Below are 18148 nucleotides of genomic sequence, written 5' to 3' on the forward strand. Positions count from 1 at the left end.
CATTGTTATACCTAGAAATTCGTGCAATGGAATGGGTTCACCGCTGACAGGACTGAACTCAGAAATACAGTAATTAGTGAATATTTCTCAGTGAAAAATACTGCAAGATGGGCGAATTTTTTCGCGAATGATGGCTAGATATATTCCACAGAGAAACCGAATCGTGGAGTCCATGAACCATGAGAACGCGAATACGGGGGGTTTACTGTAATGTCAGAGAATTCTCTTTTAGCTTGGTCTCGCGGCCGGGTATTGTGTCGTAATGATAAACACTGTAACTCTTGATGGAGTATGTAATGGACTCAGAGATAAGGGGGCACTTTCCCAAATCTTGACAGCGAGGCTGTATACCCAGGTTCTTCCATTGTCAGAACCTGCTTAGAAGAAGAAGTGATTAATGTGCATGTGCAGTCCACCATAGAGTCAACAACAGACCTGCGCGGACACCAAGAACCATTTACTCTTCATTGGTCAACACAGTAAGGTTTATTATTGCCAGCATTTTGAAAAAATGTGATTTTTTCTTTCCGATTTCGTTAGCAAGGATCATGGAAACATCAAAAATAGCAAGGTAGGTACTTAATAGTAAGTTCCAGTTAAGATTTTAGTTTTAAACTTTTGGAATTGATAATTAATTTGTGTGTGAAAGCTGGAGCCCGGCATTTCTTGCCATCACATGGTCGGCATTTACTCATCATTGATTGCTAGTTTTGTAAAGTGCAAATTGTTTTAAAGAAGTTGGCATTCTAACTAAATGTTTTAACTAAAAGGAATGTTCCACAACTTATCATTAATACAGAAAATCCTTTCAGATTATATGATATCTACATGAGTATTTGGAATAAAGAATGGGGTTTGAAATTTGAGGCTTGACCTTGAACCAGAAATGTTTTGCCTTTGGAGTGTTGGGAATAAAAAGTGAGAGCTTAAGCCTTTTGGTCACCTGTCAGCTTCTTTGTAAAGCTCTTTGAGGTCGAAACAAGTGACTACACTATCAAAAAACAGATTTTGACATAGGAAAAACCTATTTTTGGTAATTGCTGTTGAGTCCTCAAAACCCTCCCACTCCCCAGATGAAAAGGCATGGGATTTGGGCAAGGGATCATCCTGCATTGACCAAAAGAAAGTAATGCTTCTTGGTCTCAGTGTGGGTCTGTTGGTGACACTATGGTGAACTGTGCATGCACATTAATCACCTCTTCTAAGCAGGTTTTGATGATGGAAGAACCTGGGCATACAGCTTCGCTGTAAAGATTTGGGAAAGTGCCACCCCTTATCTTTGAGTCCATTACATGCTCCATCAAGTGTTACAGTGTTTATCACTAAGACACAATACCCAACCATTAGACCAAGCTAAAAGAGAATTCTTTGACATTACAGGCAGTCCTCGGTTATCAGCAGGGGTTCCGTTCTGGGGGTGTGATGATAATAAAAAATCGCCACTAACCGAAAATCGGCAATTTCCAGTGCTTTTTCGGCGATTTTCGGGCTTATTGGCACCGAAAAGTGCCGATTTTCGGTTATCGGCACCTCTGTTAGGTACGTATTGGCGCCAATACCTAATTATCGACGCCGATAAGTGGAAATCAGCGATTTTTGGGGCCAAAAATTGCCGATTTTCATCACTAGACAAGCCCCATAAAACCGGATCGCCATTAACCGAGCCTGCCGTTAACCGGGGACTGCCTGTAGTTTGGTCCCCATGGAGCTAGGGTAGACCATGGAAGGGTAACTCCTTGAGAACTCTACAGAAACTACCACAAATAGGTTTTTCCTCTTGTTTTTTGCAATAGAAGAAGGCACTGTAGAACATTCTGATATTTTGAATGTCATCCAGTAGTAAGTTGCTTAGGCAGAGATCCTAAATCTTTCAGGAAAGAGAAATCTTTTAATTGAGGCACCTGCAGAAAGTAAGAAACCCCAGATGATGGAGCTAATTATTAGTAAAGTATGCACCTAATGGAGATTTTAACCATAGTTGTGGAGTGGTATACTCTGCAGAGCTACTACCAAACACCAAAAAACATTACCGTAGTATTGTCCTGCATTGAAGACACTATTTTTTTCCTTAGTTAAGTCTCTGAAATTTACAATGCAACCAAGAGGTCAAAGGTTAAGTTTTCATAGGCCTATCCTAACCCCAGAGAAAGGTTATCTTTTGCTAAACAGTAATCAAAATTATTATAAATTATACTTAAAAATAGTAAATAAACAAAAGTATCATAAAAATAGAAAGATATACAGATGCTCCTGTACTTACGACCGAGTTACATTCCGAACAGCTGTTCATATCTTGAATTTGTTCGTAAGTTCAACCTGGTATACGCAAAGTCAGTATGTACACTACTACAGTATTTTTGTTTTTTCATAATAAAACACAATACTAGTAATGTACTGTTTTTTATAGAGTATTTTAATATGAATGATATATAAAACCTAACATTAAACAAATTATGATAATAATACGGGAAAGTATAGTTTTCCTTACCTTTGAAACTGGTGTTGTAGGCTTGACATGATGGATGATGAGAGAGGGAGAGGCGGTATGGAATTACAGGATTTGTGGGTCATTGACGTCAATGTCTTCTTCAGGAAGGATTTCTTCTGCATCACTTTCTTTGGGAAGGATTGCTTCAGCAAGGATTTCTTCATTTGGGAAGGAAGCAGTCAATGGAGATGGGGAGGCTCCTGAATTTGAAGGCACTGGTTTGAAGAATTTGTCTTAAGGAAATTTGCATTGTTTTTCTTTTCTTTTCATCATATATAACAAGATAACACTGGATAGCATCATTGATTGTTGTTGCTACTTTTAAGAATCTCTCAGCATTGGGGTCCTGATTATCAAAAATGGTCAATGCTTTTTCTATAAGAGAAAACCCCTTGGCCCTCAATTTTGTTTCAAATTTCTTTAAGGGGACATCTTCTTCTTCATGTTCTTCTGTTTTTTGAATTTCGTACAGTTCCATTAAATCCTCATTCGTCAACTCTCGTGAATATCTCTTAACCAGTAAGAGGTCAACTATGTCATGTAACGTGTTGCAGAAGTCGTCCCACACAGGTTATCCACATCATATGACGTTCTTAAGTTTTTAAATTTGCGCACCTTCATAGCCCCTTGTATGGATATTGTTTATGTTGGATGGGTGCTTGGCAAACCTCCAGAAACATAACGGCGCCTGAGGCCGGCCCAGGGTTGCCAGATTGGGATACAAATCATAAATGGGGCTGCTTTTTAAACCTTTGGCAACCAGATTTCACAATATGCTACTTGCGACTTTTTGGGCTACTTTTGATCTGACTTGGGCTCTTTTATTCGATTTGGGCTACTTCCATTTATTTTTTATCTTAATAATAATAATAATCACACCAATGGCAATACAATGCTCTTAGTGATCCCCCCCATCCCATCCAATACCCCCTCCCCATCCTTGACACCACCACCAGCAAGAGGAAGACGAGTTCGTCGTCCATTTCTATGAACTGCATGGGGGAGGGGAGGTATGGGTGGCTGGGGAGGTAGGGCTGGCCGTGTCAGAAATGGTGTAGTGTTATGGAGCCTTATCTTGATAAAAATTGTATTATTTGTCGTTAATTGGTATACATCTCCAACTCTCTTCCAGTATCTTTATTCCAGGAAGACAGGAGCCTATTGATTGTGCTTGTAAGACACTAAAATGGTACAAGAAACTTTTCCTTCACATGTTAGATATCACAATGTTGGATGCACAAATACTGTTTACGCTCAAGAACCATAAAGAAATATACACTGCCAGATTTCATAATTGAAGTGATACGGCAGCTGTTAGAAGATAATGCTGTTGAACGCCCCTCACCAGGTCATCGCTCTGCTGCTGGAGATCCAACCCAACTTTCTGCACATTATTTCATTCGTATGATGCCAGTGCCACTAGGTGCCAAACATCAGACATACAAATCATCGACCACAGCAGAGAGAAGACTCTTGCTTCCGCTGCCATGACTGTGATATGCCACTATATCTGGAACTGTTTTGAAGAATATTACACTCTTAGAAGTTTGTAAAAGTGATAGAGAAAAATGAAAATGTAGTTTACAAGTTGTATTACTGAATAAAAAGTAAAATAAATTTGTTTCTAATTTCAATTTTGTAAGAGAAATTTATATAATGTTCATATTAGTGAAAAAAAATGGTGTATTAGGGGGGCCTATAAAGGGAGGTATGGAGAGTATTAAAAAAAAGGAAAAAAAGCAAAAATAGACAACAGCACCACAAGGGTTATGTCTCAGCAGCCAGGTGGGGAATACGCCCCTAATGCAAACTTCCAGTTTTGGACCTTTAAATGTGGGTTGTGTGCCTTTTAAATGCTATTTACTTTCTTTTGGGAGCATTTGGCATTGATTAAGCCAAGAAAATAATTCTCAGTTTTTTGTAACCTGAGGGAGTAAACCTTGTTTACAAGTATGTAACCTCTTACGGGTTAAACAGCTCTTCAAAGTCCTCTTCCTCCGAGTCCAGCGGTAACTTTTCGCTTATGTTAAACAGGACTGTTAAGGATTCCCTTTGCCTCCTTTTCTTGATTAAACCCTCTGATGTCATTTACAAACTGTGGGCATAAGACCTTCCATGCTCGATTCATGTTTATATTGCTCACCTCATGCCATGCAGCATTGATATTCTTCATACAATTGTAAAAGTTGTAACCCTTCCAGAAGTCACGTCAGGTCAAATCTGGGTCATTTACCTCCTATATGCTTGCCCGTATGTACGGCTAGTGTAATGTATCTTGAAATTTGCTATTGTGCCTTGATCCTTTGGCTGAATGAGTTAAGTTGTGTTAGGGGTGAATAAACAATTTTAATCTGGATGGAAATTATCTAAGTGCAGTGGGTGACGAAGGGCATTATCCAGAATTAAGAGATTCTTGAAAGGAATCCCATTCTCGCGGCAGTACAGCTTGACTTTGGGAACAAAGTGGTGAAAAAACCAGTCTTCAAGCACAGCAAGAGTAACCAAGGCTTTGTTATTTATTGGACATTCAGATTATGGGTAGAGAACTTTTGTGGTATTTTTCAGTGCGTGTGGATTTGTTGCATGATACATGAGGAGAGGTTTTAGCTCCAAGTCTCCTGATGCATTGCCATTCAGCAGTAAAGTTAGCCTGTCCTTCGCTGCCTTAAATCCAGGCATCATCTTCTCTTTGTGGCTGATGTACAGGCAGTCCCTGGTTATTGGCTGGGTTCTGTTTCTGAGGGTGTGATGATAACCGAAAATTGGCGATTTCGGCACTTTTTCGGCGATTTTCAGGAGTTATCAGCGCTGAAAAGCGCAGATTTTCAGTTATCGGCACCTCTGTTAGGTATGTATCGGCACCAATAAGCAGAAATCGGCGATTTTCGTCGCTAGACAAGCGCCATAAAACCAGATCGCTGTTAACTGAGTCCGCTGTTAACCGCGGACTGCCTGTATGTTTTTTCTGGTTTTTTTTTCCCAAAAAGGCTTGTCTTGTCAATATTAAAAATTTGCTGAGGGGTATAACCTTCATTATCAATTATTTCCTTGGGTATCTCCAGAAATTTTTTGGCTGCCTCTTTGTCAGCGCTCGCTGACTCACCACTAACACACACATGATGCAAGTTAGTGTGTTTTTTGAAATGACAAAACCATCCATGACATGCAAGAAATATTTCATCTTCAGCGCTTTTGCCAGCCTTAGCCTTAAAGTCATCAAAAAGGCTCATAGCCTTTTCCTGAAACAGCACGAGGCTAAGCAGTACATATCTTTGTCCCTGGTGTTCCATCCAGGTACTCAAAAATTTTTCCATATCTTCTACCACCCTTTCCCTTCTCTTATTTGTAATTGTTGACTGCATTGGCACAGCACTTTCTACATGTTCCATAATTGTCTTTATTCTTAAATATTGTGTCAGTAGTCGAGCAATTCATATTATAATGGCATGCTACGTCAACTATTTCTTCACTTTCTAATTTCTTTATAATTGCCACTTTTGTTTCCACTGAGATAGCTTGCTGCTTTTTACCACTGCCTCTATAATCTCTTGCTTTATGCTTGGCATTAGCCATGAAAGATAACGGATGCGATAAATATTTCACAATAAAATCACAAGAAACACTCAAAGCACAAGAGATCACGCCTAATCACTTTCATAGGTTTGGGAGTTTGGGGCCATGTATTGGCGTCAGCTGTGGTGTTGTTCGGCACGGGTAGCGGCAGAAATTGTAAGTAAGCAGAGGCGCACAGATACAAAATTCGAACTTACGGGTGGCAGACGGAGCACTCTGCACAAATTTTGATTTACAATCACGGTTGTTCGTATCTCTGAAAGTTTATAAGTAGAGGAGTGTCTGTATGTACCCTGGTCACAAAGATTCATTCCCATATTGGCAGGTTACAGTAGACGAGTCAACAGGCTATAGTAACTTACATTTTGTATACAAATACCATACTCTTATTTTCACTCTACAGCACTTAAGTGACTCTTACTTGGGAACATTATTAACCGATAAAAGTGAAATTGTGCCATGTTAAAACGTTGCCAGTAAATCTTACTCTATCCTAGCAAGACAGTTGTCACCAAACATTCACTAACCATTTGTTATTGGTTATGTTCACATGTTGTGTGGTAAAATGTGTTGCATTCAGTAAGCAACAGCAAGCAAAGGTAACAGTTAGTTTCCAGTGTTAAACATAAAACTTAATATTAAAGAACATTATAAGACAGTAAAACAAAAATTTGGATTTGTTAAAACAGTTTCAGAAACTTGGAAGAATACATGAAACACAGGTATCTTTTTGCTCAGTACTATAATTCAGTTTTGCTGTTATCAGATAAGTAAAAATTAACATTTTGTGTCTACATAAAACAGACTGAATTTTTTTCCTTATGTACAACGAGTATTTGTATTTTATCTTTGATTTTTTTTTCAGTGTGTGGTGTCATGTTCATGTGTAATGAAGTGCAAAATATTTTCAGGTTTTGAAGACTTAAATATATGGTTACTGTAATAAAATGTTATTCAGTACCATATGTCCAATATTACATATATTATTCCTTTGTTTGAAATTTTGAAAAAATTACATGAGCTTACATCTAATACTATCAAAACCTTAAAATACTTTACCAGATGTAGCCCCATCCATTTGCATACACTGATACAGTGTTGGGCAAGGAAATTTCTGATGAAACACAGCTGGCAGTTTATACCATCTATGTTATTTAGTGATCTGTTCAAGTTTTTCAGTTGGCTGATATGTCAGCTTCAGAAAAGCTAATTAGTATTAAAATCAATAAACTGGCAAGAACATGTGATATTTTAAACTGGCAAGAACATGTGATATTTTTTAAATAAATTAAATTAAAATCTACAATAGTCAGTATACTGTATGAGTCAAAGTCACACCACTTCAAGACACTGAGACAAGTGAATACTCATAGTGGGATAACAAAAAAAAAAGCCAGGGCAGTGTCGCCAACTCAAAATACAGTGTAGTGTTTTATTCTAAACCCACATATCATTATTTTGTTTGGTTATAATTTAGATACTTCAGTGAAGGTAAAAACAACAGTGGGACCAAACACTGAATTACGAAACTCAGATATTTTGGTGTAGGTGCAATCATACTGTGGGTACCTACCTGAAAGCTATATGTAAACTTTGGCTGTAAACTTACCATCTATATGTACTGTAAAAGAAAAATGTAGACTGGTTAACGGGACCTACATGTCACCGAGCCATCCACAAATTGTCTTGGTAAGGTAGGTGAAAGTTATGTGACCTTATTTTTACATTTACATTTTTTTTTTCCAAAATTTTGCTAGTCAAAAGTGGAGTGTGTTTTTGATGCCAGAGCATCTTCAGTGCAGGAAAATACAGTACTTAAAAAGCTAAGGTATCAAAATGTAGTGGAAGTGTTAAGAATATCCCTGCCCCATGCCAATTATTCTATTGCTGGATATATGGTCAGATGAATGTCATATTTGATGGCATACAAGACTCCTTTTCCCAGAAAATGTTCCTAAAACTATATCTTTGGTTTTGTATACAAAGTTTAAGTATCTGGTATTCTAATGTTTACCTAGGTTCCATGGACTACCAATATTTGTACTTAGTGAACCCCCATATGTAATCACTTGATTATCCAGATCTTCATTATCTGGAACTCGCCATTGTCTGACACACCCGAACCAGGGACCAAGGCCCAAAGATATATATAAATTTTTTTTATTTGAAAAAACTGTTCTCAGATGGTTGCCAATGCTGCACAGCCTCAGGAAAATGGTGGTAACGCTGCATACACTCTTGAACAGACTGAGAAAGGGTTTGAGGGGTGGGGGAGGAGGGGCAGTAAGGCTGTGCAGAGGAACTCACTCAGAGAGTTGGTTGTTTTGGAAGGTGGGTAGAGTTGTGGGAACCAGTTTTCCTGGCTGGGAGGAGTTGGGATGCAGTGTGGGATGGATGAAAAGGGCTGGGTAGATGTCTGACTTGCTAGAGCTTGTTTTGTTTTGTGTTTATATGTTCAAGATTTTTCCATATTTTATTAAAGGATGTGTACAGTACTGAGCTGTAACAGGAAAAAAAAGAGAGAGAGAGAGAGAGAGAGAGAGCTCACTGAAGCCTATACAGTAACACACACACACCTTCACTTTTTGTTATTTATATTTTACACTACAGTATTGTCATTTATATTTTGACTGTATTTTCTGAAATTACCCAAAAGATAAATGCAATTATGATAGGGTACATACACAAACACTCATTTGATGGCGTTGGTGGTGTCAAGACTTCAGTTATAAATAGCATGTGTTGCCAATATCTGCAAATTTGCATTTTAAATATTTTTACAATAACTACAGATGAAATATCAACAGTGATAAAATACTCTTTTTATGATGTGTGCTAATCAAACTCAGTCAACTAAATTTGTACTGAAGTACTGTACAGTAAATCAAACAAAGCAAAAAAGAAAATTGGCAACATGTGATACTGCGCTAAGAAACATTCACAAGAATGCACACACTATGTAGAGATGGTGACATCAACTTTGATGAAATGCCCCATGTAGACGTAAACACATGCATACAGGTAAAGCTTCCGTGATACTTTGAGGTGAAATGAAAATCATTAATTCCAGTAAAACAGAAAATGATAAGTACTTTGTACAGGCAGTCCCTGGTTATCGGCGGGGTTCCACTTCCGAGGGTGTGATGATAACCAAAACTCGCCTCTAACCGAAAATCGGCGATTTTTCAGCAATTTTCAGGGGTTATCGGGGCCGAAAAGCACCGATTTTCGGTTATCAGCCCCTCTGTTAGGTATGTATCAGCCCCAATACCCAATTATCAGCGCCGATAAGCGGAAATTGGCGATTTTCGGCGCCGAAAATTGCCAATTTTCATAGCTAGACAAGCACCATAAAACCGGATCGCTGTTAACCGAGCCTGCCGTCAACCGGGGACTGCCTGTAGTAGTTTTCTTAAAATGAATTTTCTTTGGACAGTCATCACTGAGAAATGCCTTATACTGTATACTAAAGATGTAAACATAGGGTATTTTACACAAACTTAGTTCCCATGATAGGGCAAAAGGAGTAAAACGATGAAATATGCCATATATACTCACATCATTTGATCTCTCATGTGTGACCCTTAAAATTTCCTCCCTAAACATGATTTCATTGTATATACATATCTCATGTATTGTGCAGGTTGCATTTTTGGTGGCCCAGATAACATTAGGCCAACCTCTTTTCCTTATTAATCCCATCTTTTTGTTAAATAATTGAAAGGAAAAACTAAAAATAGTCTTTACTTACTGAACGAATCTTGTGTGAGTGTGCACTTAGATAATGATATTACTTTATTATTATTATTATTATTCAGAAGATGAATGCTCTTCATATGGAACAAGCCCACAGGGGCTATTGACTTGAAATTTAAGCTTCCAAAGAATATGGTCATTAGAAAGAAGTAACAGAAAGAGATCATTTATTAAAAAAGATAAATAAATTAACAAAATAATAAATAAATAGATAAAAATGTAAATAAGTTATTAAAATGAAAGGATAATGGTGTTAGGGTAGTAATTCATTGCATCTTTGCTTGAACTTTTGAAGTTCCAATTGCACAATGTCCTCAGGGAGACTGTTCCACAGTCCAACAGTGTGAGGAATAAAGGACCTCTGGAACTGAGAAGTTTGACAGTGAGGCATATTTACTGCATACTGGTGCTGCTGTTCAGCAACTCTGGTTACTCTCAGCAGGAAAGGGGAAAATAATAGTGTACCCCTTATTAACCAGTCTTCAGCTAACAAAATCACGCAGACACCTTCATTCATTTGCACACTGTAATAATGATTCTGTGAATAAATGATGTGTAAGTTGATAAACGAACAATATTAGAGAAAAACTACAGGTATTCAGTTTACTGTACAGAAATCTATGTACGGTGTGCGTGTGTGTGTTTGTTTGTATGTACATCATTTATTTACACCATTGAAAAAATTAGTTCTGCACATAATGTTAATTAAAAACAACTAAATGCAATAATATATAAGGGTATAATGAAAACTACAACTACCACTCTTATATAATTATGTGTATTTGTGAGAGTGTGATTTATTTTGATAAGACTCTATAAGGTACACAGTGATCTGTTAGCAACCTGTGAGTTACACAACAAAAGAACATGGTTGCCTTGATTTTATGTTGAGTTTAGTGAATAGACTTCATATACGCAGCATATTGAAACAACTTCAGCAGTTACCTAAGCAATATATATCAAAATGACTGTCCATTCGCTCGCTTATTGATGAAGCCTAAAGTCATTGTTTTCTCTCTCTCTTCCTCTCTTTATTTATAACACAAGTTCTGTTCAATAAGATGATGTAAGAAAAGAATTATAAGTATAACATGTATTCTTGAAATCATGATGCACAATTGTGTGTTGAATATACATGCAACAGTATGTGTTCCTTTGTGGTAAGTTGTGGATAAATATAGTTCCTTGGCAGTGTAGAAAAAAGTAGTACTGCACTTAATGCCAAGTAATGAATAGAGATGCAATAGTTTATTTACTGTATTCATGATAAAAATCAGAACTAATAGAAGATCTTGCAAATTACTGACTAGGAATTGGAGTGGTAGGTACAGGCACTTACTGCTGGTGTCCAAAGACTTAAAAAAAGCTTATTAAATATTAATTACCATCAAACTTTTAAGAGAAGGATAATGATATTAATCTACATTAATTATGGCAACGATATTGCAAAGAATGACTTAGTTTTCACCCCTCAGGGAACATATTAACCCTGTTGCATACTCATTTTAGTGGAAAAGGAGGACTTCTTTGATGAATTGTATGGAGATTGCTGCTACTGCAGTTTACACTTTCATAAAGTAATGGGTTTGTATTGAAATGAATTTTAAATTTTGAATGAATTTTGAAAAATTCTGTGTTGAATAGGGTAATATTTCAGCTGGCTATGTGTTATAAGTTTTGAAAACAGAATAATCCATCAAACTTAACATTTTGGCTGGAGTTCTGCCTTTTCACAGCTGTTCCAGGCCTTTGATTTCTTTATAGAAATAATTTTCACAATTTGAGAAGACATTAATGTACTTATTTTTGTTGTTTATAATAAAGTCCACATTTCATGAACATGTTATAAAGGGCTCATAATTGTTTTTTATATTTTCCAGATCACTATACAGTAAGGAAGATATGTATGGCAACATGAAAATCAAAAATAGTGACAATAATGAAAAGGATTGTCACACATCATGGTTGAAATGTAATTTAGGAAAGTATAACCATAGCGCTCTTGGTACTGAAAGCACACTAGAATGTCAAGATATCCATTTTAATGATGCTGATATTTTAACAAGCACCCAAGTATCAGTTGGCCCCCATGGAAGTCCTTTGTCAGAAAGCATTGGGATGTGGAAGTCCCCCAAATTGAGTGGCCTTTTTCAAGATTCCTATTTAGAATTTGGTGGTGGGATACCATGCGGTCAGATGGATCCAGTGCTACAGAAAGTAGACATAGAGAAAAGAGGTTGTGGTGATAGTGATAATATTTGTATTAATGAATCTCAGAGCTGTGTATTACCTGATTTGTATTCAGTGAAAAATAAGAAACGGAATAGTGACGAATTACGTTCGCCAAGGGGTGATGAAGCTAGTGACGAGGAAAATATAATTGGACCGAGCCAGACCACTGACCTTAGCTTTGAACCCAAAACATTGAACACTTCTTTTTCAAAAACTAAGAAGGATTTGTCGGATGTAATAGTGGAGAATTCCAGTAGTGACACTGATATGGAATCTTCCATGTTTGGTGGATATTCTCCACTAAAAGATTTTTTAACTTCATCCAGTAGCACTCCTAAAAATAGATCTAAAAGAAAGTCAGAGAGACTTAAAATATCCATGCAAATTTGCAAGAAACAAGTCCATGAAGAAGATGATCCACCTGTACCCATTTATCCTTCCCAAACAAATAAGGAATATCATGGAAACACCCAAAAGCAGGATTATAAGAAATCCCCAGATTCTTCTTTTGGAAATTCTCTTAAAAGGAAAATAGATGAAAATGTGACAAGTGAATGCATTCATAGCCAGCTGGAGGTCAGTGGAAATAAAGATGAGTGTGCTGTAATGCATTCAAGACCAACAAAGGAAGATACAGGTAGTCACAGTATTGAACATGTTGAGCCTTTCAAGAATTGGCTTTCTTTAACAAAAAGAAAATGCAGGAGTGATAAGAAGAAAAAATTAGACACTCCCGGAAGTGATTTGGCACAGCAGAGAAAATTCCCAGTTTATGAAATGGATGATTTACCTTTCCCTCTATTCCAGTCACAAATGATAAATGATGTTGAGGTTAAGGAGTGGTCAGATAATGAAGAAGTTTTGGTAGAAGATGCAGTTCCAAAAAGAAAGGAAGTTAATGTTAAAGGAGTTAAAACTAAAAAGTCAAGGACATCCAGACAGGAATCTAAAAGACTTTCAGAATATGAAGTGGATGACCTGCCATTCCCACAATTTCCTTCTCAAGTTATAAAGAAAGAGCTTGATAATGTACCAGCCAAGAGTTTCAGAGAATGCTCAAATGCCAATACTTCTCTTTCTTTCAATCAGGCAAGTGAAACTTCCATCTCTCAAAATTCATGTAGCTCCATTAGACATAAGCATTTGAGCGCTGTAGAGAGTGAGAACAAAGAAATTCTTTCTGGACCTAAAGACAAAGATGGAAATAGTGGAAATGATAAGTATTCCAATTCACTGAGAGATATATCTTTAAAAAGAGAGACACTTATCACACCCAAAAGCTCACGAAAAAAGCATAAAAAATCATCAGACTATGATGATGATATACCAGTCTCAGAGTTGGCAGAAATCCCTGATAAATATATGGGTCAAGATAAAATGAAAAATAAGAAAAACTGCACAAATTCTGTTGAAAAACATCTAGTAACTTCAGTATATGACGTAGATGATTTACCATTTCCAGTTTTTGAATCACAGGCTACACTAGAGGATTGTGAAAAACATGAATTATCTGATAAAGCCTTTAAAGAATGTGCACTTGATTCTAATAAGGGTAAAAGTCTAAGTAAAAAGAAGCAATGTACTCCAAAAAATTTGTTGAAAAAGTATAATCAAGAATTATTATTTGATAGTGATGATTTACCATTGACCACTCTTGCATCACAAGCACAACTGGAAGAACCTGAATCAGAAATTGCATTTAAAGATTCTTCCAAGGAAAAGGTCAGTGTTAAATCACACAAAGAACTTATAGATAATTCTGATGAACATTTTGGTCACAGTACAATGAAAAATCAAGTCACATGTAAAAGTTCTTCTAAAAAACGACAAAAGTCAGCATTCCCCTATAAATTAGAGGATTTGCCATTCCCTGTATTTGAGTCACAGTCTTCATTGGAAGAGTCAGAGTCAGCTAAAAACGAAACTTTTAAGAAAACAGTTGGTGAATTAGTGGGTCATTTTACTGATGAAATCCAATCGATAGAAAATAAAAAGAGCTCTTCAAAAAAGAAAAAGAAAACCTTCATATCTTTTGAAGACTTGAACAGTGAGACTAGTGAAAGCAAACAGTTTGTAAGAGAAGATAAACACGAGTTTATAAAGAGTAAGGATGTAAAACCTGAAGAAGATAGTAAGGCCCTTTGTAAGGAAACCAGCAGTGAGAAAAAAAGAAAAATGAGCAATTTTCAGGAAAGCCCTAGAAAAAAAGTTAGGCTTGAAAATGTGGCACACCCAGTAAAGCCTGTAGAGAAAATTTCAGCAGATACTGGAGGCATCAAAATCAAGGAAGAAAAAGTTGATGACTATGATGATTTTATATGTATACCAAGGTATATTCAAAGTGATATTGGTAGAGGTATTATTATTCATGAAGTGCAAACATTAGATGATTCATTCTTGAGTGATAGGAACACTGTTGATGGTATTACATATTCTGAACTAAAGGAAGGTCCTTCATATGTGAGTCAAGATTTTATAGGTAATGTTTACCCTGATAGTATTACAGTTAAGAAAGATGTAAAAAATAAGAAAGACATGAAAACTCATTTGCTTGTCAGTACTCCAGTTGGAAGTGAGAGTGCAACTACAAAAGCTGATTTGGATGTAATGGAAGGTGGAAAAGAAATTGAGAAAAATGAGGAAAGAAAACAAATAAATGTAGATAACAGTGATATTTCCACACCTACTTGTATTGTTGAGATTGACACAAAAAAGGATTTTGACAGTAAACTGACCCAACAGGAAGCAGAACAAAGTAAGAATCCATATACCAAGAATTTTTCTGTGTTAGAAAGTAACTCTGTTAAAAGTAAGAGTCCAGGATTTGTAAGTAAGGGTAGATTCAAACACAAGAAAACAAAGTTTACCTTCAAAGGCAGCAGTAAATTCTTAGACAGGTGTAGTAAAATTAAGTTACATTTTTCAGAGGGTATTGGTCACGATGCCCCAACAAAAGAGTCCTCTAGAACTGAGATAATGGCTACATCTCAGAAAAATGTTGGATATTTTGCAGGAAATAATATTCATGTTGATAAAGACATTAAAAAAAAGTGTAAGAAAAAGAAGGCTAAAAATATAATGGCCACTGTGGAGTGTAAGAATATTGTTGAGGTGTTAGAATCATCTGGAATAAAAAAAACATCTTCACATACAACTGTGGACAGGAAAGGTGATATTTGTAGTTCAGTTTTGGATAAGAAAAAAAGAAAGGATGAACTGGGTGAAAACAATGTGCTTGATGTAAAGAAAAAATTTAAAAAGAACAAAAAAAGAATCCCAAAAAATGAAGTTGTTGAAAAAGTCAGTATTGGTATTTCCCATGAAGAAATGAATCTTCAAAATGCAGCATTTGGCATAAAAAAGAAAAAGAAGAAGAAGAAAAGGAAACGTATCAGTGTAGATAATAGTGATATTTCCAAACCTATGCGCAGTGTTGAGATGGATATGGAAAGGGGTTTTCACAGTAAATTGACCTCACAAGAAGTAAAACAAAATGAGACTTCAATGACACAGAATTTTTCTTTGCTAGAAAGTAACGCTATTAAAACTCAGAGACCAGCATTTGTAAGTAAGAAAAAACCCATACACGAGAAAAGAAAGTTTATCTATGAAAACGGTAATAAATTCTCGGACAGACATAAAAAAGAATCCTCCAGAGCCGAGATAGTTGATATGTCTTCTCAGAAAAATAATGGATATTCTGCAGAAAATAATATTCATCTTGGTAAAGACATTGGGCGCAAGAAAGAGAAAGCTAAAAATATAAAAGAAACTGTGGATTGTAAGAATGTTACTGAGGTGTTAGAATCATCTGGAACAAAGAAAACATCCTCACACACGAATCTGTACACAAAAGATGGTATTTGCAGTTCCAGCCTGATTAAGAAAAAAAGAAGGGAAGAACCGGGTATAAGTATTGGAGTTGTTAAGAAGGTAAAAAAAAAGAAAAAAAAGAGAAATATCAAGAAATCTAAAGTTTAAAAATAAAGTGAAAAAGATCCCTGACGGTTTTGTTACTACAGCGTCAGGTCGATGTAAAAAAAAAAAAAAAAGTCCAAAAGAGAAACAGAAAATGAAGTTGCTGAAAAAGTCAGCATTGGTATTTTTCCCAAAGAAATGATGGATCTTGAAAATGTGGCAGTAGGCACCCCAGTGTGTATGAAAACAATTGTTAAGAAGAGGAAGGGTTATAAAAAGAAAATGATAAGGAATGGTGAGGTTAATGGTAGGATATTAGGTATAAATTTAGATTAAATAATTTTACAAAATTACAATTTGATGTCAAAAGATAGGCAAGTTGAATGTGTCAAAATGCATACCCCATTTAATGCTAATTGGTATTAAATTATTCAAATCATCCAACTTCATGTAGTATCTGGGAAATTGTAATGAATGCTTTCAGAAATGAATCTTGAAGCTGGTGTCGCTAAGCCTGAGTTTTGCAAAGTGGAAAAAGAATTTGAAGTTCTGATGATGTCAGCTGTAATGAAAGAATAAAGAAAAACGCTTTGAGAGAACATAACCCAAATTGAGCTAATTCAAGTAATTTCCTGTTGGAGAGTAATAAACAACGTTGTAGGTAGAAAGGATCCAATATTGTGGAAAAGGAACTTATGGTTACAATCACAAGAAAAAGAAATCAAGTGGAAAAGATTTTTTTGCTGGTAAGCAAATTTTGAAAGGTTATGTTGAAATGTAGTATTGAAGCTGTTTCATTTACAACCTTTTCATCTACTTGTGCTTGTTTATTGCTTTTGGTTTTATCTTGTACAATTGTTTTGTTCACATTTTGTTCATATTAAAGTGTTGAAATTTTTGGATATTTTTTTTTTTTACCTTGCTGCTATTGAGCTGGATTTGTGTTTTCCTGGCACAGTACTTTAAAAAGCTATTCATTATTTTCATTTACATTTCTATGTTTTATTTTACTAGTGTACTGTACATTTTCTATTTTTTTTTACAGGCATGTTATGCTTTTTTTGGGAGGAAGGGGTCTGATGGTCTATGGTTTAATGTTTAACCCAGTTAGACCTTCATGAGAAGTGAGGACAGTATCTCTAATCACATTATATTTTATAAGTTTTCTTTGTATTTTAGCTTTGATATTAATTCATTGATGTTCTCCAGCCAAATCACCTGATGCTTTTTCTTTTGTGTATCTCAAAGGTACGGCAGTTTTATTGTGTGGTTGTGACGGGCATATAACATAATCACAGCTTCTCTTAATATGGGCCCATATTCTCTTAATACACTATATGCTAGATGCAAGGGATGTTTCTGGGAGGATATTTGTCTTTATTCATGAGCTGGATGGGGATGCATGGTTTTGTTGTAAGGCAAGATCCTATCTTGGTATGAAAAGAAGGGCATTAGGTTTTGAGAGCACGATTTCATCAGTCGAATAATTGAAGTCATCTTTGACAGGGACCTAGATCTAGCCAACTTAGTTCTTGCATAGGCTTCTGGCATACTTTGACTGTCTAGTCTATCACAGTATCCCAGAGCTTAAGAATAGGAAATAAATACACATTAGGCACATATCCTATTCACAAAATACTGAGTTCTCATATTGCTCATGTGTGTAGCCTACTTTGACCCTGCAGGTACCAGATTCATCTGGTTGCTAGGAGTATTGAGACTGATCTTAGTAACTTCGTAGACAAGAGAGAAATAGTGAATGGATAATATTCAATTCCAAATCTAAAAATATTTTCAGAGATTAGCATAACTGATAGACAGAAATATTCTATTAGGGGTAGGATAATGGAAACTAGATTGTTTATTGTTGTTATTGGCTAGGATAATGGAAACTAGATTGTTTATCATTGTTATTGGCACCGGAGGAAAAGAGTACTGTCACCATTTTGTCAGGATGCAGACAACCAGCCAGTTGAGAGGAGAAAAAAAGGCACAGCTGTTTTGTAGGATGGGTAGCCAAACCAAGGAAAACCAGATTTCTGAACTGGGGAACATCTGAGACCTACAGCTGTAAGAATTTTGCCATTCCAGTGGACTGGAGGAAGTATTGACTGGAACTGACCTTATTCAAATGCAGCAATCAAATCATGGTCTCGTTGTGCTTCAGCAGTCATGCTACCT

At 36.2% G+C, this 18148-nt stretch overlaps 1 protein-coding gene across 1 annotated transcript in view; it reads left to right on the forward strand.

The window, feature by feature from the left end:
- Positions 1–16865, forward strand: part of LOC136830810 (uncharacterized protein PF3D7_1120600-like) — a 211255-nt gene extending 194390 nt beyond the window's left edge. The window contains exon 12 of the mRNA XM_067090737.1: positions 11698–16865. Within this exon, the coding sequence (XP_066946838.1) occupies positions 11698–16030 (4333 nt within the window). The 3' untranslated portion in view covers positions 16031–16865. The remainder of the gene's footprint in view (positions 1–11697) is intronic.
- The last annotated feature ends 1283 nt before the right edge of the window (positions 16866–18148 follow it).

The sequence above is a fragment of the Macrobrachium rosenbergii genome, chromosome 47 (genome assembly GCF_040412425.1).
Source record: "Macrobrachium rosenbergii isolate ZJJX-2024 chromosome 47, ASM4041242v1, whole genome shotgun sequence".
In the NCBI taxonomy this organism is placed as follows: domain Eukaryota; kingdom Metazoa; phylum Arthropoda; class Malacostraca; order Decapoda; family Palaemonidae; genus Macrobrachium; species Macrobrachium rosenbergii.